This window comes from Perognathus longimembris, chromosome 11, assembly GCF_023159225.1.
Source record: "Perognathus longimembris pacificus isolate PPM17 chromosome 11, ASM2315922v1, whole genome shotgun sequence".
Taxonomy (NCBI): Eukaryota; Metazoa; Chordata; class Mammalia; order Rodentia; family Heteromyidae; genus Perognathus; species Perognathus longimembris.
Window position 1 is genome coordinate 52,386,075 of NC_063171.1, and position 24,064 is coordinate 52,410,138.

At 37.4% G+C, this 24,064-nt stretch overlaps 1 protein-coding gene across 6 annotated transcripts in view; it reads right to left on the bottom strand.

The window, feature by feature from the left end:
- Window positions 1–24,064, bottom strand: part of Rps6kc1 (ribosomal protein S6 kinase C1) — a 139,941-nt gene that overhangs the window by 41,841 nt on the left and 74,036 nt on the right. For all 6 annotated transcript variants that reach the window (XM_048356705.1, XM_048356704.1, XM_048356703.1 and 3 more), the window contains one exon: window positions 15,858–15,950. In XM_048356705.1, coding sequence (XP_048212662.1) covers window positions 15,858–15,950 — 93 coding nt within the window. The remainder of the gene's footprint in view (window positions 1–15,857; window positions 15,951–24,064) is intronic.

Genomic DNA, 24,064 nt, shown 5'->3' on the forward strand with positions numbered 1-24,064 from the left:
CACCTGCTTTTACATGTGACTGGGTAGCTGAAGCTCTAGTTGGCACCTCAGACCTCCTTTGGTGCTGCCTCTCCACCTTTGGCAGCTTTTTCATTCTTCAAATCAAGTAGAGACTAACTCTCATCAAGCTGCTAACAATGGCCTCCCAGCTCATTTTCTTTTCTCCAGGCTGCCCCATGGTTGATTCTCAAAATAGCAGTCAAGGTGTTCATCATTCACACCTCACCCTGAGGGGAAAGGCTCAACTCCATGAGATGACCTCAAGGCCCTTCATGATCTGACACAAGGTCCCCCACCCTGATGGCCAAATCAAGGTGAGAAATCACCCTACCAGATTAATTTTTTATTATTTCCACACACTACATGAAAGGCTGGCAAACTTCTTCTGCAAACAGCCAGATTATAATAAATATTGTAGGCCAAGGCCACTCAGTGTCTCTGTTGCTACTTTTCAAATCTGTTATGGTGGCACAAAAGCATCCAGAGTCTGAAGTAGCCATGGGATGCGGTGGAAACTTTAGTACAGAAACCAGGAAAACGCAAATGAGGTCTTTCCCCCTCCACAGAGCTGGCTGACAAGCACCATCTACCAGCCTACGATGGGGAAAGGAGGGAGGAAAGTCAAAGAAAAATAAAATAAATAAGCGTTCAGCTTGGGAAAAATAAAAGAATGTTAAGAATAAAGAGAGGAGTCAAAACGGGGAACAAGTTTGAGAAGATGGTAAATCCCACTTTAAATATGGTGAATTTGCAGAACTAATGACAACTTCATCTTTGACTTTTCTTCCATTCCAATAGAATACTACCCCAAGTCCCTTCTAATAGCATCTCTTCCTCATCCCCAAAGCCATGTACTCACCAAAAATAAAATGAAGAACCTGTTCCTCCTCCAGTAAAACTGAATACCACCACTCACCATGTAAGTGCCCTAACCCAAGAGCGACCTAAGTCTAGAGTAAGGAAACCAGACGCAACAGCACCTAGATTTTAGCCCACAGAGACTGGTTTCACATCTCTGACCTACAAAACTGTAATATAAGTACATCAGAAGAAGAGGAGAAAAACACTACAACAAAAGGTTTATACTTCAATTATTTTCAGACAGGAGAAACATATTCTCTCTTTACTTAGGCTCTGTGCTATATTTACCGCAATTCTTGAACCTTCAGGTTTTAGGAATAGCATTCACAGAACTCTGGGCCTTAAAAGTTAAATTAACTTAGTGAATGCAAATGGAGGCATTATGGTCATCTCTGTAAAGGAGAACTCAATGACCATCTGTTAAACCAGTGAAGATATTTAGGATGCTTTAAGTCTCGTTTATTTGGTTTTAATTCTTATTATTTTGAAGTAGTTGTATAAAAGGATTTCAACTAAGTCAATATTCTTTTTTTTTCTTTTGAAGAGTTCAACACTCTGGGCTGGGGATATGGCCTAGTGGCAAGAGAGCTTGCCTCGTATACATGAGGCCCTGGGTTCGATTCCCCAGCACCACATATACAGAAAACGGCCAGAAGTGGCGCTGTGGCTCAAGTGGCAGAGTGCTAGCCTTGAGCAAAAGGAAGCCAGGGACAGTGCTCAGGCCCTGAGTCCAAGGCCCAGGACTGGCCAAAAAAAAAAAAAAAAAGAGTTCAACACTCTGAAGGGATCAGAGTTTTCTTTTTATAAATAACTTTATTGTTATTATTATGTGTTACATAGGAGGAGTTACCATTTCATAAGTGGCAATGAGTATTGTTCTTTATTGAACAATGTCACCCCTTCCTTTGCTTTCCTCCAGTTTACCCCTCCCATCCCTGCCCACAAGTTGCAAGTTCATTTTCCCCATAATGTACACCAAGTACCATACTGCAATTTATTCACCTTCTTTCTTCCCTTTCTGCACCTCGCCCTTTGCCCCATGTTCATTTATTTTTATATCAACTTGTGACACTTTTAAGTCAATAATCATAAAGCTGGTCATGTGAGTAAAATACATCTGTATGAAATAAAAGATATATCCAATACAAAATCTCTTTTCTGCTAAGGGTCATTTGGATATTATAACATCATTCACAGGCCACACACAAAAGTATCAGTTCAGGCAGGCAGCCCACAAGAAGCTTTTGGGTCTGTTCTGTCCCATACCAAATCATTTTGAGGGTCGCATACAGGCCACAGGCCTGACACTGCCTACTCCCAAGGTAAAAGGTATGGAAACTGTACAATTCACGATTTTTTTCCTACCATAGGCCTCTTACAATTGACTGAACATGATATTCATGCATAAATCAGGAGCGATATCTATTTACTAGTCTCACTTAGCCAAGAAGCATGAAGCGGATCAGATAAAAAGACAAAATTAAGACAGATAAACAAGGCTGGAAAGTGCTGTGCTGTTTACATGTACTGTCTTCTCCTACCAAGTTTGTTTGCAACTAGACAATGTTCACATTGAGGCAATAAACACAAGAACATATGTGATTTTTTTAAATGTGCCCTTTGACTGTCAATTTCTCCCAAACAGGTGTTGGCTAAATGATTATAAATTGGCCTCTGGATACACCTCTTCAACTGAGCCGTACAGGGCTGGTGATAATATAATTAGACCTAAAAACATCAGGCTGGTGAATGCTTTCCATCTGTTTGGCAATAATGTTTAGTTAACAATAGTCTTTAAAAGAAGCACCTTCAACTTGAGTTCTTAAAGTTATTTATAGAGCCATTCTTAACACACCAACACTCCTGCTAACAAGAGCTTTAGCCACTTGGAAATTATTAGCCATACGGCTGTACACAAAGAAAAACGACTGCATTTAACATCTGTATCTTTCCAAATTTACACGCCTCAACCTCATTTAAAGTCATTTCTTAATGAACAGTGCTATGGCGCTGCATTAATATTATAGTTGCATGCACAAAGATCATAAGGAGCCAAACATTTTTTTAATGCCAACAGTAGGCCAATCTGTAATGAAGCTGTCAGTACAAAGGACAAAATAATAGCTTCTTTAACCCTCAAACAGGATTTTTTCATTTGTAGGCTAGAACACATCAATTTATAAACTGCTCATGGGTTTGCTCACCTTTATAAAGACAAAAATCTAATTTGTACTAATTTGATACAATTGTCTTTCCAATAAAAGGCTCCTAAATCCATCTTTTATTTCATGATAAAACAAGCACTATAACTACAACTGTCAAGAAATAATTACCTTGGATGGCACACCTTACTGAAAGAGTACAATTAATGTATTTCTTCCTTTCATTTTTCACACTTACTTATCAGTACTATATTAGCATATGGTCTAACAAAAGAGATTACTCCATCTTCACCCACACCAATATAGAGAATGCTCCTAAATAGAGAGGTAGGGAAAAAAGAAAAGGTAACTTGGGTAAGTTATCCCTTTAGGACTAGCCTTGTCTGTCGGAAAACTTGCCCACTGTTCTTTCATAGCAGTAGTAGGAAAAGCTACCTCTGATTATAGATCTGAAGGTTTGTGGAGGCTTTTTTGCTGCGGGGCGGGGGGGGGGGTTGCTTCTATTGTTAACCAGAATAGGGAAAACCTAATATTTAACAAGGTATTACCTTTGCTAAGACAGGGAAGAAAGTATACCAAAATAATCAAATATGATTTTTTTGAACATGTAACAGAATAAATTTGGTGAGAAGAAAAGAAATACATTTCTATGGACCCTGCTACAAAAATATGGAGAATACTGACATGGGAGCTATTGCCCCAGTCATGATATTTTTTTCTGGTATTTAAATGTTAACACTGGAAGTGTAGAAATTCTCTGAAAATGATTTCAGCTAATTCATTTAAAAAGAATGATTACCTGTGTAATTTAAGGAAAAGTCTCTCTCTCTCTAGTGGCAATTCACAGGACTCTAGGACAAGAGTAGTTAAAGGCTAAGAGTTTGTCCTATATGACAAATCCAGGCTGTCCCTCATTCAGGTGTCATTGTCCATGTCTGCTGGATACAATCTGGATGAGACTTCATCTGTGCAAGTTATACTGCTGGGAAATCATACACATACAAATATCCCAGAAGGGATGGGATTGAAAGAATAAATAAGCTACAGAAAGTTTACAAGCCCAGTTATGCAAACAGGACTGTTTTCCTCAACATAGTTTCAGATAAATAAAATCATACTGGCCTGTACTCTTTCCAAAACAGTCCACACTCCACAAGCATCAGGCCACTAGCCTTGTGTTGATAATATTACAAGGGTTGGCAATGATCACCTTCTACACAAAGAGTTTTAAACAACAAAAACTACAGCAGTGCATTTTGCTAACCTCTAATTCCACACAATGATAACCAAAATGTATTCATATTTTCAGCCATAAACCCATCCCATTTTGTATAGAATACTCAAAATGTATTCTCATTATTAATCATTAATTCTTCGCCTTCTTTTCATAAAGCATCTGATAGAAATTCAACTACCAGAAAACAAAGCAGGGTAGCAGGTGACCTTCAGTGCACATTTCTACTGGGCTCTTAGTCTCTCTCTTTGGTATCTCAAAGCTAACAACATTCCCTGTACAACTTCCCACAACTCCAAAAGCAAATGATACTCTGCCCACAGCATCAGCCCATCAGAAGCTACTGGATGAAGAACAGCAATGAGAACAGACTATGTGGGAACATCTCTCACAGCATGAACCAATCAAGTTGTTTCTTTGAGAAGTGGAGGTTAACCTGGAGAGTTACAATTCCAACCTGGAACAAAATAAGATAACTTTTTTAACTTCCTGTCTCTAATTTTTGATGAAACATGTCAGTTTATGAATACAATATGTCTTGATCAATGTTACCCCTTCTCTTCATGTTTCTATTTAATCCAGAGGCAGATGGCAACAAACACAACCAAAAAGGCGGTACTCAAAATCTACACTATTTTAATAACTAAAATTCTAATTAGCATAATTTAAAGTATAGTTTAAATGTCTGTCCAAACATGGTAATTCCTAAAAATATCCCTATTTCAATTTATCTAATTATCTTAGTTGTCTTAACTACTGCAAAAATGAGCTGGGAACAAAGGAAAATGAACCAGGTTAAGAACAAGTAACATAAACCTGAGCCAGTAAATATTTTATCTATAAGAAAATACCTAATTTTAATTTTCTTTAAATGCCCAAACATTTGCAAAGGTTTTAGTATGCTAATTTTTTAATTAAAAGATATTTCAGCAGTGAAAGCTCTTTCATATGCACTACTGATTCTTCATCAAACGTTAACTTTCCAACTTAACACCAGTTTAGCCGGTGGCAGCCTGAAGGTTTACCATCTGCTGCTACCCAAAGTCACTGTGGCCACCTTCAGAACATATGCATCAAAGCCCCAAGATAAGAGACTGAAGAAATACTGCCTAAGTCAGCATAAGGGGGATGATGAACCCAGAGGCAGGCAACAGGCAAACTACCAGAAAATGCACAGCAGCGTCAGTAACCATCAGTCACCCCACAGAGAAAGCACCCAAGGTCACTGGGGACTCTGAGAGCTCAACAGAAAGACAAGAGAAAGACTTAAGTCATTGTGTGATTACTTTTTTAAAGGAAAAATAGAAACTAATATTTAAAAATCACCTACAATTTTATTCAAAATAAACATGTGCTGAGTATAATGCAATATAAAAATGTAAGGTCTCTGAAAGGCCTATGTTGTTGATTCAGTCATAAAAATAAAGCACTTTATTTTGAAATGCTTGATTTTCTGGATAATATCACACCTATACTCCAAATGTTAGAAAAGGAGAACATATTTGGTGGTATGTTTAACAAAATTCACAAAATGGCAGTTAAAAACTATGATACCTGGCTACTCAGAAATGTCATTTAGCCTGTCACAGTGGTAGATGCCAACACTTAGGAGACTAGGGCAAGAAGATCAAAACTTTGAGGCCAGCCTGGGCTCAAAATTAAAAAGTCATCTATTTGAGGTAACAATCGCATTCACCACACTACTTCATATAAAAAAGCAATATGCTACAGTGGCTTACAAAAACGAAGATCTCAAAAATTTAGCTTTATTCAATTATAATACTGAATGCCTGGAATATATTCACCTTAAAAGATTTTTCAGGGGCTGGGGATATAGCCTAGCGGCAAGAGTGCCTGCCTCGGATACACGAGGCCCTAGGTTCGATTCCCCAGCACCACATATACAGAAAATGGCCAGAAGCGGCGCTGTGGCTCAAGTGGCAGAGTGCTAGCCTTGAGCTGGAAGAAGCCAGGGACAGTGCTCAGGCCCTGAGTCCAAGGCCCAGGACTGGCAAAAAAAAAAAAAAAAAAGATTTTCAGTAGTATGAAATTTCCTTGTGATTCATCTCTGCTTTCTGCTTTTCAAAAAAATGTTTGAAATATGGAAGAAAACTGGTATACTAAATATTTGTAAAAAATTATACAGAAAGCATCTTAAATCTAGATTTAAAATGACAACAGATGCACTTAGTTTGTGTTAATTAAAATCTTAATCCAGATGTTTTTTCAAAGCTTTCACTACCATACATAATTTATTATAAATTAATTTGAAATGAAGGCATTACTACAACATTTATGCACTTAAGAACTGTCATAATAAGGCCCATTTGTACTCTCCCCTATTTAAACTTAAATAATTCAACCATAACCTTTGAGTATTATTACATACACTTTCTATAACCTAACATAATACTGTATTGTGTTTGTGAATGCCCCAGGTGAACTCAACTTACACCTATGAATACTCAATAACTTGGATAATCATCATGCTGGTTTTTTTAAGGATCACAGTTTGTCACTGTGATGATAATTAAAAATAAGCCATGCGCTTGTAGCTCATACTTGTAATACTAGCTACTCAGGAAGCTGAGATCTGAGGATCACAGTTTAAAGCCAGCCCAGGCAGAAAAGTCTGTGAGACTCTTATCTCTAATAAACTACTCAGAAAAGGCCAAAAGTGGCACTGTGGCTTAAGTATTAGTGTTGTAGGGAGTACAGCTGACTCCATCTTGTTTAGGGAAGCAAGGTAGCAGCTGTTAAAATGAAGTTAAATATTAGGTCAATCTGACCACAAAATTCTTCTTCTGTAAATGGCTTGCTTCACTTGTTTGTTGCTGGCTCTACCCCGAGTCAACCCCCTACATATGTGCTATACCCTTATAAGCCCCAGCTCGAGGACTCTTAAGGGTCACAGTGTTAGCTTCCAAGTCTGCACTATGTCCCTGGCTGGTTAAGTCTGCTTTTTATGGTCACAGTTTCAGCTTCCGAGTCTGTGCTGCATCCCTGGCCAGTCAGTTCACTTTTTGCTTCCCCAATAAATCCATCATTTTGCCTGAGACTGTCTCTGAGTGGTGGACTTTTGGAGGGACATGGAATCTCCTCCCTCGAACCCCGTAACAGTAGAACCCTAGCCTTGAGCACAGAAAGGCTCAGGGACAGTGCCCAAACACTGAATTCAAGCACCAGAACCAGCAAAAATAAAATAAAATAAAATGAAGCAAATGCTACCTGAATCACATATCTCCCAAGAAATGTTAACAATATATTATGAATCATAAAATCTCAGTATTAGAAAGAGAAAATAAGTATTTGGGTACTTCTAAAACAGATTTGCAAATACAATTTACTCCAGCTTCAAAGCTAATTATGCCTACATTGTTTCATTCCTCCAGAGGGCAATGAAACATAGTTGGCAAAGTTTGTCTGACAGACTAATGTTAGAATCAGACCAGATAAAAGTTTTAAATGTTTCTGCAGCAGATTGCAGCAAACTGATTCTATAGCTTGTATGGAAATGCCAAAGATCTAGATTAGTCAACACATCATTGAAGAAGAATAAAATTGGACGACCAACACTACCCAACTCCAAGACTTACTACAAAGCTACAGCAAGCAACATGATATGATATTGATAACGAATAGCAGACAGGCTGTATAGCTCAGGAGTCAAGTAATTGTTAGCAACTGAGACTGTAGCTTCATTCCTAGCACCACACACACACACACACACACACACACACACACACACACAGATGGAGAATGACAGATGCTTATCTGTTTTCTACCAACAAGTCTCTAGGCCAAACCCCCTGTATAACAGGACAAATAACTAAATCTAGTCCTGCCCTACAGCAATACAAAATACAGATAATTCTCCAGTAAATAATACAGGGAGCAATTATCTCAACTACAAACATGAATATAAAATATCTTACATTCCTATGAGCCAAATATCAATGAAGGTGACACCTCCCTCAGTAATGAATCTTACTTGGATTTGAGGTGAATGATTTGAACAATATACCTAACACAGAAATGTCTTTTATATATATACATATACAAAAAATGCATTTACCTTTGTATAATTTTTTCAAACACCAAGCCTATATATCTATTACTTCACAAAGCCTGTTTCCAAAGGACATGGTGTGCCTTTGTAAGAAGACTGCATATAAACATAGAAAAAGGCAGAAAATAAAAGACAAAGAAATTGGGTTTAAAACAGAATTACTAAAGAGCTAAGCTAGGAAAAACAACCACTTAGGAAGCTCTTCTCAGATCCAAATGCTTCAAAAGCTAGATCTCTACACCTTTGTTATCATCATTTTGTTGGTTTTCTATTTTTTTGTGAAGAACTGGCACAAGGCCATAAAGACATTATGCTAACAAGAGGTTAAAACTCTAAAGTTATAGGCTCAAGTTCAGCACAGCCATTCAAAATTCCATAGTAAATCTATTTGTTCTATTTCTCTGGCTCAAATTCTGAAGTAATTTGACATGATGACCTGACACTGTTAAATTTAGATGAAAATTAATTCAAAAGAAACTATATTCTATTATACCTAGCTTGGGGTCCTTATTTGCATTTGATAGGGGGAAAAAACTGATACTCTAAGCTGATGTGACCTGTTTTACTGTCCATTCATAACCTAGTTTAATAACTTCATTCTTATGATAGATATGCTCTACACATATGTTTCAACAGACTAAAAACTGAAAGAAGTCTCTAAAAGCACCAAATATATCTGCATAGTACTCTTTATTACATAGCATTTATGGTAGTCAGTTAACAGATGCTCAATTCAGGGTTGGGGATGTGGCTCAAGTGGTAGAGTTCATGGTGAGCAAGTGTGGGGCTTTGAGTTCAAACCATAACACCACCAGAAAAAAGAAAAAAGAAAGCTCATTTATAATAATAATGGACACAGAGACATTTTTGTGTCAATCAATACATCACCAACTAAGGAGGTGATGACCAAGGCAGACTGGATCCAATTCCAAAGAAAATACCTTGAAAAAAATCATATTAAGTGAAGTAAATCAGACTCAAAGAAACATAGGCTGCCTGGTTTCCCTCATTTGTAATAATTAGTATATGTCTAGGATAGTTCTAGCAGAGGACCACAATAGCTCAATAGCTATGTACATATGACCTTATAAAATGATATTAACTGAAATGAACTATAAGATATGGTAACAGAGGTTCCTTTTTTCCCCAATTGAATTGTATATAGTTATTTTTTTTCTTTTGGTTTTTCCCCCTTTGGTTTGCCCCCTGTTGTCACTGTTGTTTTTTTTATTTCTGTACCCCTTATCTTGTATACATGTTTGTCTGATTTGGGGATGAGAAAGGGAATCAAAGAAATGGTGAGGCAGCCAGGCACCTGTGGCTCATGGCTGTTATCCTAGCTACTCAGGAGGCTGAGATCTGAGGATTGTGGTTTAAAGCCAGCCCAGGCCAAAAAGTCCTGTGAGACTATTATCTCTAATTAACCACTCAAAAATCAGAAGTGAAGCTATGGCTCAAAGTGGTAGAGTGCTAGCCTTGAGCAAAAGAACTCACGGACAGCACCCGGGCTCTGCTTTCAAGCCCCACAATGGACAAAAATAAAAAATAATCAAACAGCTCTACAAGGAAATTATAAAAAGAATGAAAAGCACAACAATGTTCATCGCAGCACAATTTGTCATAGCAAGAATCTGGAACCAACCCAGATGCCCCTCAGTAGACAAATGGATCAGGAAAATGTGGTACATATACACAATGGAATTTTATGCCTCTATCAGAAAGAATGACATTGCCCCATTCGTAAGGAAATGGAAGGACTTGGAAAAAATTATACTAAATGAAGTGAGCCAGACCCAAAGAAACATGGACTCTATGGTCTCCCTTATTGGGAATAATTAGCACAGGTTTAGGCAAGTCACAGCAGAGGATCACAGGAGCCCAATAGCTATACCCTTATGAACACATAAGATGATGCTAAGTGAAATGAACTCCATGCTATGGAAACAATTGTTACATCACAGTTGTAACTACTTTCAACGTCCCATGTGTATCTGTAGCTTCTATTATTGATGATGTTCTTGTATCACCTTCCTGTGGTTGTACCTACATTATCTCTAATCTTATCTGAGTATATTGGAAACCGTGTATACTGGTATTAGAACTAGGAAATTGAAAGGGAATACCAAAATTGAGAGACACAGGGTAAAAAAAGACAAACAACTTCAAAAGCAATACTTGCAAAACTGTTTGGTGTAAGTGAACTGAACACTTCGGGGGGGGGAAGGAAAGGGGGAGGGGAGGAGGGGGGTATGAGGGATGAGGTAACAAGCAGTACAAGAAATGTACCCAATGCCTAACGTATGAAACTGTAACCTCTCTATACATCAGTTTGATAATAAAAATTTGAAAAAAAAATAAAAAGAAAAAGAATGAAAACACAGTAGAAAACAATCAATGGCAGACATAAAATTAAACAAGAACTGTAGGTGTGGCTCAAGCGGTAGAACATCATACCAGTCATGAGTAAAAAAGCTCAGTAAAGAACTCAAAAGCCTTGAGTTCAAGGGCCAGTGGCACCTCCCCGCCCCTCCCTAAAAGGTTCATACCTGTAATCCTAGCTATTCAGTAGGCTGAGATCCAAAAGATCATGGCTTAAAGCCAGCCCAAGTAGAAAACTCCATAAGACTCCATCTGCAAATATAACCAATAAAAAAAACAACCAAAGACATGTCTCAAGTGGTAGAGCGTCAGCTAAACAAACAAGCCAAACAACTGCAAGGCCCTCAGTTCAAGACCCTGTACTAACAAACCCCAAAACAAACAAAAATACTTGTATGTAGGTATCCAACCCTGTGATTAGATATTAAACTTCAACCAATCAATTAAATGTATATTTGCTGAAAGCCTGATAAATGCAAGCACAGTACAACACATGAAGAACAACAATCAACACACCAGACCTGGTCTCTGCCCTACAGTTATCAGAAAGTTCAGCATGGGAGAAGGGCAGTTTAATAGGTGTGATGCTACAGGCATACAAATATAAGTAGAACATAGAAGGGGGTTAAATTCAGATCTAGCAGAAGAACAGGAACTTACAGAAGATGCACACTTGTTCTGAAATCAGACCCTGAAACCAGGAAGACTCTCATACTACTTCTGGTGAGAAAGGCAAAGAAGGAGATCCCACTAAATAACAAGTAAAAGTTTCCAAGTCATTGATTTACATATTTATATCATTATCACCTAACTTGAAATTCATACTAAAGAGACCTTCATAGATGTGTGTGTGTGCACACACAAAAATAAATAGATAAAAACAGGAATGTATACCAAAATGTAAAAAAGTAGCCATGAACCAATGGGTCTTGAGTATAATCCTAGATACCGGAAGACTGAGATCTTAAGATCATGTTTTGAAGCCAGCCCAGGCATGAAACACCATGAGACTCTTATCTCAACTAGCCCCTATAAAGCTGAAATGGAGCTGTGGCTCAAATGGTAAAGCATAAAGCTAAGGAACAACACCCCGGCCCTGAGTTCAAGCCCTAGTATACAAACACACACAACACACACTTGAATTCTCTGTACAACATCCCCATTACTGACCCTTCAGTCCTTCCCTGTGTATCTCTAATAAGAAGAAGCTCAGAAGATCTTTTTGGTGAAGATACTAATTCTTGAAACATTTCTCATTATGAACTACTTTTCTTTATTTTTCTGGAGCTACTTTTGTTTTAATTGTATTCTTACTGTCTTTTTCCCAATGACCCATATATCCCAGTTTCTCTGAGATGATCCTAGCTTGTATTTCTTGTTATAATTAACATTCCTTTAACACTCAAGATTAAGACAAAATATGATATAGTTTCTCTACCCAGGACAGCTCTCAAATGTTTGAAAACCACACATGACTTTATCAGGTTAAACATTTCATGTTGAGCTCTTTTTTCTGTAATATGGTTTTGAGGGCATAGCCTGATCATTCTTTTTTTAATTATATTTTTATTATCTCTAAGTATCTGTACAAAGGAGTTATTTAAAAACTAGGTTTGTGAATAAACTGCATCTTGAGTGATGCATTTCTCTCCCAGCCCAGTCATTCGTACAACTGAATGCACATTAGTTTCTTTATATTCCAAGAGCCCTAATCTTAAATTCCTTGTTTCATAACTATGTTAATGAAGGATTTTATAATCCCAATTAAGGATCAGAAAATAATTCACTTCTGTTTGAATACTAAACCAACATACAGCTATAAAATTATGGTCCCTCTGAGTAGAAACTGACCTTGTTCTAACCTGGCCCCTCTGATTTGTCTTTAAATTGGAGATGGCATTTCATCTCAAACACTTGGTTATTAAGTAAAGATAAAGTTGTATAAAGGCGATCTGAATCTTTTCTCCTTAGAAGTACAAGTGTATAAAAGAATTTAACTAGAAACTTTCCTGATTATCACAGAAAGGGAAAAATGGTGACTTAGGAGGATTTTATATTTCTTGAATTTTACTTTCCTTGTCCAGTTTTGGCCAGTTTACATAGTACTTATTCACCGTGCCTTACATTTTTATGCTTTTTTGTTTATACAAACTGAAATTTCTCATAAGTGCATTAAATGGTTTGTCTCAAAAAAAAGAAACTGACCTTGTATGAAGGCACTAGGTAGCAGTCTCTTATTATACCAGTAGGTGTCACTCTGTAGACAATTCATTTTAGATTATTTCAAAACTCCATTCATTCATTCAGGTAGTTATTAAGTACTCATTATGCTCCCGGTTTTATTTTATTTTTGTTTTTGTTTTTTTGCCAGTCCTGGGTCTTGGACTCAGGGCCTGAGCACTGTCCCTGGCTTCTTCCAGCTCAAGGCTAGCACTCTGCCACTTGAGCCACAGCGCCACTTCTGGCCATTTTCTGTATATGTGGTGCTGGGGAATCGAACCCAGGGCCTCATGTATATGAGGCAGGCACTCTTGCCACTAGGCCATATCCCCAGCCCGCGGTTTTATTTTAAATTCAAAGAATTAATTTAGAAACAAGAAAGCACAATATTGTTTCCACTGAACTTACAGCCTAGACATCAATAAATCACTTTGCTCTATTTTCATTCTACATTAAAGTTTATAAAACCCTTTTTTGTACACAGTTCCATACAGAATTATATTTTCCTAAGTTAACCAACACTCAAAATAATTAATAATGAAAAAATACAATAATGAAACAGAGAAACATGTTGTATGAAAACCAAAGTATTCCATATATTTTCTAGGGTTTTTTCAGGGGAGGGGTCAGTCATGGGGCTTGAAATCAGGGTCTGAGTGCTGTCTTGAACTCTTTTTCTCAAGGGTAGCACTTTAAGCCACAGACCCACTTTTCCGGTGGTTAACTGGAGATAAGACACTTGGACTTTCCTGCTGGGCTGGCCTTGAACCACAATCCTCAGATCTCAGCCTCCTGAGTAGCTAGGAATACAGCCATGAGCCACCAGCACCCAGCATGGGCTTTTAAATTTATTTAACACTTCTCTTCCAAACTCCAAGTTTCGAAAACCCAACTGTATTCCTCAGTACAGTAGAAATAAATTTATCTTGGATAACAAACCACATCTTTAAAAATTTACCTACTTAATATTTTCACAAGTGGGTATATTATATATTTTAAGATATTATTTTCAAAGTTTACTAATTCCAAAGCATATGGTTCCTTATCTCTACTTAAAAAATGGTATCTGCTAAGTGCTAAACATACTTTCCCAGGTAACAAAGCAGTAACAAATTGCGTCTTAGCATAGAATTTAGGAATTCTTCAATGTCAAAACTCCATATTTGTGCAAACCTGTGAGACTCATGTCTACTGCTAGCAGTTCAAAGTGACTTGAAGTTTACAGCATATCAATGAAAGTCAGACTGTAGCAAAAGAAGCAAATCTTTTTTTTTTTTAAAGGTGGGGGGTGAACTAAACATCAGAAAGAAGACTTAGCCAGACATGGTGGCACACAATTGTAATCCCAGCATTTGAAAAGCTGAGGCAGGAGACCCCTGAATTCAAGGCCAGCCCGTGCTACATGGTAAGACCCTGCCTGAAACAAAACAAAGAAAAAAGAGGGAGAGAAGGAGACTATTTGCACTAAAATTGAAGAGCCTAGCAACCTCTCAATTACGTTTTTCTTTCTCCCTACACTCAAACACAATGTTCTCCACTCTAAAGCAGCTAGAGAAAACATGGTTGAGGGAATATTTCACACTCTCACACAAACGAGTCTTAACATTTAGTAGATTAAGGTAAAACTTTGTTTAAATAAATTTATTTGAAAAAAAAGTTAGTGCTTGTAGGAATAAAACACTACCAGATTCAAGGAATATTGATTTAATGTCCCCTTTGAATACTTCAAACTATGAGTTATTATCTAAATTGTTTGAGATGTGTTTTATGTTGTCCAGTTGTAACATGGAATCACATGCATACATGAGAGCAGAAGTACTCAATGAACATTAAATTACAAATGAGCACTAAAGTTCTTCCAAAAAGATGTCTTACATGTTAATATTAAATATGATTTTATTTGATGGTAAATGCTCAAATATATTTAAAACACAGCTTTATAGCCTGGGGTTTTTAAATTATACTTGTAAACTGATAGTTAATTATAAAATATTAATTTTTGTTAATCTGTGATATCATCAAACTTACATGTACTCATTGGCAGATATTTCTGTTCATGTATTTTTATTCCAAATATAGTAGTGTGTGTATAAGTGTATGTGTTGTGTGTAGAGAACTAGTATAATGGGAAAAGCACAGATTTGGGAGTCAACAAAGATTCAGGCTGGAAGCCTAGCACTCTCCTACACTCTGAGTTGTGGATTCAGCTCATGTGTTTTAATATAACTTGCCCACCAAGATAAAAATTATGGGATTATGAGAAGGTTTAAATAAATTGTTTTATGTAAAATGCCTAATTTAAGGATGCCACATAGTAGGTACTCAATAAATGGTAGTTATTAGGAAACATACCCTTTGTTTTTAACCATAAAATGATTGTACCTAAGGGAGCACTACTGGCTCATACCAGTGGATGCTGAGATCTGAGGATTAATGTTCCAAGCTATCCCAAGCAAGAAAGTTTGTGAGAATCTTATCTCCAATTAAGCACCAAAAAAGCCAGAAATAGAGTGGTGGCTCAAGTGGTAGCATGCTAGCCTTGAGTAAAAGAAACTCAGGGACAGAGCCCAGGCCTTGAGTTCAAGACCCATGATGGACACCAAAAAAATAAAAAGTATAATGTTGATCACAAGTTTAAATAACACAAAGTACTTTTCCATACTATAACACTTTCATAAAATAAAACCCCTTACTCAACTGAATGCCAACAAATATGCACCTTCTCCTTGTGTTCAAATATATTTTGCATGACCTTACATGAATTGCTTAGATAAAAGCTTTTTCTCTTCTGCTTTTGTTATTTTAAAGTGCAGATGCATTTGAGTCATTTTCTCCTTTTGTTTCATATCCTTAAGATCCAAAGCTTCAAAGACAGAGTGTCAGCATGTAGTCAATTTATGACTGAACTCTTGAAGAGACACTGAAGAATTACCTTGTCAATCACCCCAAGGACTCTGAAGGCCTTCAGCTCCTCGGCAGGGCTCCTTAGGTTCCAAGGGGGCCTTGAACTTAGTGATCCTGGAGGCTAATGGAAGATATCAAAGATTACACATCAATCAGGGAGGTACTTGAAGGAAGACTGCCTGCTGAAGCAAATGCCAGGCCAAAGGAAACTAAATTTATCATAAATCAGAGAAGGGAAAGATAAAAGGAGAAAGTTTCTATTTGTCTGTAATGTAAAATGAAAAAAATAAATAAAGGAAAGCAAAAAGAAAAGGCAAGAAAAAAGTGGCAAGTAAATAAAGCATAACATTAAAAACAAAATTTTAAAAAGAAAAATTAATGAGCTGATAGTTTATAGAGCAATAATTCAATTTAAGACTATAAATAGTTACCGTGAAACTTTGTAACAAGAACCCTGCTAACAATCAATGACAACCTTATATTCACCGTTGACAGATAAACAATAATTTAGAAGGAAGAAACTAAACCATAATGAATTAGTAGATAGACATGGAAAAAGAGGGACACAAATCATTCTCTTTTATCATCCAACAATAGTCCTTTCATGTTACTTTGTAAAAATAAATCATATTATTTTGAAGGAAGTGACAAATTCAAGTTTAACAAGAAAACCACTAACAAGGGTGAAAATTAATAAAAGAAAGAATTTTTCTCCAAATAGTTGGATATCTCTGATATGAAAGACTACTTGTTAGCTACAAAACAGACCCCCCAAAAATGATAGAAAAGTTCAGTGAACACAAAAAAAAATATTTCAGTACCACACACAATTTTAAAAAAAATACTAAATTCCAACTATTGATTTTAGTTTTTCCCCTCCAGTCGATTAGAGAAATTCTAAGACCATTTTCATTGATCATTTTCTTATATTAAAATGGTAAGGCTGTAAAAGATGATGGAGACTATGTAAGATGATATATTACATACTTAAAGAGAAGACCTTATTATCAAAAGCCTATTAGAACAAAGGGGAAACATTTGCTCTGTTAAAACATAAATATTCATGATGCGAGAACCACTGAGATAGGATTTGGGAGACTTGCGGCTCTGATACAGACCACCACCACAAGACAGAGCCCCTTGCAAAAAGGAAGTGCCCATATTCATCTTGCTGGTCACAGTGCCCAGCATGTTGCCTAGTACGCAGTAAGTTGGAAGGTGAGAAAGAAAGCACCATGGAAGAGAAAGAGAGAGAGGGGAGCTGGGGAGAAAGGTTGCCAAGATAAATTACTACTCAAGTTTTCTAAGAGTAACAATTCTAATTCCTGTCAGTTTTTTCTTTGCTTGTTTTGTTTTTACATTTAGCAAGCTAAACACTGAAGTTAGCATATATAAAAACAGCAATGCAGGGGAAGAAGCTTCCTTTTGTGGGGGGAAGGTATTTTGTATGTGTGCCAGTCCTAGGATTTGAACTCAGAGCCCGGATGCTGTCCCTGAAAATTTTTGCTCAAAGCTAGCTCTCTACCATTTGAGCCATAGCTCTAGTTCTGGATTTTTGGTGGTTAATTGGGATGAATCTCACGGACTTTCCTGCCCCTGCTAGCCTCAAACCATGATCCTTAGATCTCAGCCTCCTGAGTAGCTAGGTGTAAGCCACTGGTACCTGGTTTTTAAAGATACTTTTTAACTTGAGAAAAGTGATGATAATTAACAATAGTCTAAGATAATCTTTGTTGTTGTTTTTGTTGTTGTTATTGCCAGTCCTGAGGCTTGAACTCAGAGCCTGAGCACTGTCCTTGAGCTTCTTTTGCTCAAGGCTAGCACCCTACCACTTGAGCTACAGTACCACTTCTGGCTTTTTCTATATATGTGGTGCTAAGGAATTGAACCCAGGGCTTCCTGTATGTGAGGCAAGCACTCTACCACTATGTCATATTCCCAGCCCTGACTGAGATAATCGTAAAAACTGATTTAATTTGGACGTCTTGGAAATCTTCAATAAAACATTGTTATCTCACTTAAGGAGGTACATAAATTTAAAAAAAAACAATATGTATCTCTACTTCTTTAGAAGTCAAAGATCTAAGGAGAATTTTTTAAGGATATCAGAAAATTCTATCAAGACCTTTTAATGTTGCATATAACAAACACACAACAGCCAAATGTCTCTTCTATCTTAATGTCTACTGTACCATTCATCTGTATCTCTAACTCTGGCTCTGACTTTTTTTTTTTTTTTTTTACAGACAAAGGGAAGGCAGCTCAGGATGGTGGAGAGTTGTGGGTGATAAGGAAAAAAAGTCAGTGAAGATCCCGGACAAGATCCTCAACTCTCTCCTCCACTGTTTGCAGTCTTTGTACGATACAACACATTCTGCTAAATACAAATTCATCTTCTTCTGCTAAATCTTCATGAAAATGACTAAGAACTTCTTGAAATTTGAGCAGAAAAATTATCAGGAAAAAGTTATGGGGGAAAAGGAATACTGCAAATGATATATTCTCCAATACATTTGTTGTTGTAAATGTGACCAAAGGCTTGCAACATCCCTACCTCCCTCCTATTTATACCTTTGTATTCACTGTTGTCTCTGGATCTGTCAGTGTGCAAAGAAAGTTATTCAATCATTCCAAGTTCAACAGAAAAAAAAGCTGCATAATCTCTAAACTACAATTTCAGAAAGTAATCATTAAATAATCGCTATATGCAGTTGGAAGAGGCATATTATTAGACAAACGCCTGTAAAAGATGTTTTATCATTTCTCTTTCCTTCCTCTCTCCCTTCTCCTCTCTTCAGCTCTCTCCTCTCCCACCTCTCCCTTTCTCCCTTCTTTCCTTTCATCTTGTATATTTCTTCTCCACCATGACACTCTGCTGTTCTACTTTATTAAAGACCAAAAACAATGAAGCCAAGTGTTTTTATATTAAAGCCTTACAGTGAGGCAAAAGAAATATTTCCTCCTTTAAGTTGATTTTCTCACACAATGAAAAGTTGATTCAACACACATACAAATTACCAAAAGGCATGAAGGGTCTCTATCCTCGAAAAGCTTACAACATATTTAAGGAGACAAGCCAAATACATGAAAAGCTCAATAAAAATAAGAAATTACCCTCAAAGTACAAGACCAAAGAAATGAGTTGTTAGTTTATGATAAACTGTGGTGAAAGAAGGGAAGGGGCAAAGATTGATTTTTAAATGCTACCTAGAAATAAAGTTAAGGAGATGATAGTACTATACACAGGCTTGAAAAGACACTTGCAGATAAAAATGGCAAAGAAACATATGAGGAAATGTTCAATATCCCTGGCAGTAAAGGAAATGCAAATAAAAACAACCCTGAGATACCACCTCACTCCAGTTAGAATGGCCTATACTCTGAACTCAGGCAACAACAAATGCTGAAGGGGGTGCGGGGAAAGAGGAACCCTTCTCCATTGTTGGTGGGAGTGCAAATTAGTACAACCACTTTGGAGAACAGTATGGAGGTTTCTCAAAAAGCTCAACATAGACCTACCCTATGACCCAGCCATACCACTCCTAGGCATCTATCCTGAACAACAAGTCCCAAGATATCAAAAAGACATCTGCACTTCCATGTTTATCGCTGCACAATTCACAATAGCCAAAATATGGAAACAACCCAGATGCCCCTCCACAGATGAATGGATCCAAAAAATATGGTACCTATACACAATGGAATACTACATAGCGATTAGAAATGGTGAAATATTGGCATTCGCAGGGAAATGGTCAGAACTTGAACAAATAGTGTTGAACAAGACAAGCCTAGAACACAGAAAACAAAGGGGCATGATCTCCCTGATATATGACTGTTAAGGTAGGGGGAGGGGGAGACAGTAGAGACCAGGTCTGTGAAACCAAAAACTTCTTGTCAAATGGTATTTCCCACAGGTTTGGGTCAGCGACCCTACGCTATGTAACTAAAACCAAACAACTACTCAACATATAAAGGTCAAAAATTGACCTCTCAGTGGATCACAATAGCTCAAAAGCTATGTATGTACGTTCATATAAGACTATTGTCGACATATTGTCTATTATCGACATTACATTTAAAGCCCTAGGCGAATTTTCTTCAGCGTAGGCCACTTGGCTATTGTATATGTTCTTGGTACATTGTATATTGTATATATGTCTACCGACCTAGGGAAGGGAAAGAAAAACAGGATGTACGATATCACAAGTAATGTACACACTGCCCTACTATGTAACTGTACCCTTTTTGCACAACATAAATTACAAAAAAAAGGGCTGGGAATATGGCCTAGTGGCAAGAGCGCTTGCCTCCTACACATGTAGCTCTGGGTTCGATTCCCCAGCACCACATATATGGGAAACGGCCAGAAGGGGCTCAGGTGGCAGAGTGCTAGCCTTGAGCTGGAAGAAGCCAGGGACAGTGCTCAGGCCCTGAGTCCAAGGCCCAAGACTGGCCAAAAAAAAAATTACAAAAAAAAAGAAAAGACACTTGCCTAGTGGGGAAAGTTTTCAAAGTGACAAAGAGAGGAAAATAAAATCAAAGCCCATTTTCACAGGCCTAATGTAAGGAAGAAAGTACACAATAAGCTCCAGAGTCAAACAAAGGCTTGTATAAGAAATAACCCAATGAAAATGGTGGTTGAGGAGGTTAGTCTTGCAAAGATGGGAATGGTGAAACAGTAATAGGGAAAGACCAAAGGCAACATGATTATTAACTTTTCTCTCCTTCAAACTCCTATAAAAGCTTAAGATCAGAGGAAGGAACAAACTGAGATCATGAAATAAAATCAATTTTAAAAATCTTGTAATTCTTATATGTAGCAGCATTTAAGCATCCTAGAATCCTATGGATCTATTCCTTTCTTCAGATGGCAGAAAGAAGCATAAATCCACAGAATTTTAAGAACAGAAGGAGACTTTAGAGATCAAGTCCAACATTCTTGGGTTTTTCCCACACACATGCAGAAAACTAAGAAGAAGCAAAATTAAACAATCTAAGATCATAGCTGACTTCCTTGATGAAAAAAGTAAGCTTTTTCACTTGCACTGTGCCTAAGAAAGAAAGAACTGTTGAATTCATCTACATTAGGACTGAACACATGGCCAGAAAAGCAATGAGACAAGAAGGTATGATGACTGGGGGGGGCGCGAGTCCATTCACGCAAACCCTTAGCCACCATCTTATGTGAATTTTTTAAAATAATTACTTATTTATTGTCAAAGTGATGTACAGAGGGGTTATAGTTTCATATGTAAGGCAGTGGGTACACTTCTTGTACAATTTGTTACCTCCTCCCTCATTCTCCCCCTTTTCCCTATCCCCCGGTGAGTTGTTCAGTTGGTTTACACCAAACAGTTTTGTAAGTATTGCTTTTGGAGTCATTTGTCTTTTTATCCTTTGAGCCAGACCCAAAGAAATATGGACTCTATGGTCTCCCTCATAGGGAATAATTAGCACAGGTTTAGGCTAGTCACAGCAGAGTATCACAAGAGCCCAATAGCTATGCCCTTATGAACACATAAGTTGATGCTAAGTGAAATGAACTCCATGTTATGGAAACAAGTGTTATATCGCTGTTGTAATTACTTTCAACATGCCATGTGAAATGGTAGCTATTTTTTGTTGTTGTTGATGATCCTCTTGTATCCTGTTCCTGTGGTTGTCCCCGTGCTATCACTGCATCTCATCTGAGTACCCTAGATACTGTATACACCTATGTGAATTCTATACTGCCTTACAATTGCTGAATATAGAGCTCTTTAAAGATATAATTTATGGACTGCACTGCACTTAGCATACTAGTAAAAACCTGATTATGTAAAAGGAAAGGTGAAGCTTATCTTGTTCCTATTTGGAGATTCTGGTTGATTGGCTGCTTGCTTCTGTTAAGTTGCTCTTTAGATATCCAATTATCCATACTTCTTCACCAATTATCTATTTCACTGAGCACTGTCTCCAGTCCTCTATACACTAGCTCAGTACTTCTAAAGCTTTAATGGGTATGCATATCACTAGAGGACGTTGTTAAATGGAGATGCTGATGCCCCAGGTCTGAGGGGGACACCTAAGCTTCCCAAGTGATACTGATGATGTTGCTTCCCTAAGTCCATTTGGAATAGGGCTAGTTACGCCCCCTCAAACAAGTCGAAAAGAGTCACCATTGTTGGAGAAGAGCAAGTGAGTAATCTAGGCTTTAAAAAAAAAAAACACACTATCAAAATAGTTATCGATAACTCAAACTCAGGGGAAAAACAAAAACAAACAACAAAAATAAACCATCTGAACTCTAATATCCAAATATAGTAGAGCTCCTGAGTTTGGCTTCTTCTGTAGAGTTTTTGGATTTCCAAAGACTGCCCTTGGCAATTTACAGCCCTAATAGCCAATCTCCTAGATTCACCTGGATCACTTTGCACACCTGAGGCTTAACCAGAGGCCTATCACTGACTTACAGCACCTCACTGCCATCTCTGCTTAGCCCATGTCTTCCTCACATTGAAACAATACTAGACTTGAAATATTTTCTAAAGAAGAATGGGGAAATATAGCAACTGAAATGTGCAATAGAAAAGCGCACTCAAACCAGGCATTGGAGGCTCATGCCTATACTCCTAGCGACTTGGAAGGCTAAGATTGAAAGAATCACAGTGTGAGGCCAGCCTGAGCAGAAAAGTTCTCCAAAGCCTTCCTCAAACCACAGTTGGACATAGTGCTGCATACCTGTCATTCTCAGCTATATGAGAGGCTGGGATCCAGAGGATCTTAGTTACAGGCGAGTCAGGAAAACAGTCCATGAGATTCCCTCTCATTGGAGGGAAGCTAGATGCAATGGAATTGCCTATGATCCCAGCAATGTCAGAAAGCCCAAAATAGGCAGATTAAGGTCCAAGTGTGTGCAGTGGTGGCATGGTAGCATGGATCATGAATAGAGCCTAGCAAGGATGAGACCCTGAGATCAAACCTCAGTACCAACAAAATAAAAGGAAAGAAAAGCATGTTCTATAGTATTATAGCAGTTGTAGTCAATGTTTACAAAACATCCAGAAAAGATATATTCTCTACATATTCATTTTCATTCATACCTTGTAACTGTATAATAATGTATTTTAATTTAAAAACTGCAACCTTTTATGTCCTATATTTAAATAATTTCATGTTTCTTTTCCTAAATGTTACTGATATTGAGTTTAGAATTCCTACAACCAAAAATAGCATATGTGCTAGTATAAGTTTTTGCCAAGGAAAGTCCCCTTTATTGTTAATTTTTAAATTATTCAAAGTCACCTACAATTTGAAAAAAAAAAAAAAAAGGAAAGCTTGTCCTCGGTTAAAGTTTCACCTTAACTTCAAACAAAGATCATTTCCATTTTATCTGAAATCAGCTCTTCAAATTTTCTTGGAGCCTTTATTAGTGCATTAATGAAGAAAAAAGGGAAGGGCAGAAAAATGCATTTTTGCTTTTCTGCCCTCTCTTTTAAAAGAATATTAACATGAATGGGAACTTTAAAACTTCAGTATTTGCCATGAGTCTCTAAAATTCAATAAAGCAAAAGTTAAACAATAATATACACACAAAAAACTCAGAAGAAAGTCATGATTACTAAAGGGAAAAAATTTAAGAGGCAGAAAGGGGTCTCTTATTTTCTTAATCAGGTTGGACAGAAAAGTTTGCACATGGAGCTGGGAATATGGCCTAGTGGCAAGAGTGCTTGCCTCGTATACATGAAGCCCTGGGTTCGATTCCTCAGCACCACATATATAGGAAAAAGGCCAGAAGTGGTGCTGTGGCTCAAGTGGCAGCGTGCTAGCCTTGAGCAAAAAGAAGCCAGGGACAGTGCTCAGGCCCTGAGTTCAAGCCCCAGGACTGGCAAAAAAAAAAAAAAAAAGAAAGAAATGTTTGCACACTAAGTCAAGAGAGAAAAGTAACATCTACTTGGTACAGAATTTAAGAGGAAACATATGAAATCAATTACACCAATCATTTCACAATATTGGTTGAAATTCAGACTTAAAATAGCTGAAGAATAAAAATAATGAATTTGCCAAACTAATCATAAATGAACCTCTTAAGGCATGTAACTTAAGTCATCAAGAAGAAAATAAAGAGTCATACTTGGTAGTACATGTCTGTAATCCTAGTCAAGAAGCGGAGACTGGGAAGATCATGGTTTCAGGCCAGACCAGGCAAAAAAGTGAATCAGCTATCACAACAAGCAAGACAGGAATGGTAAT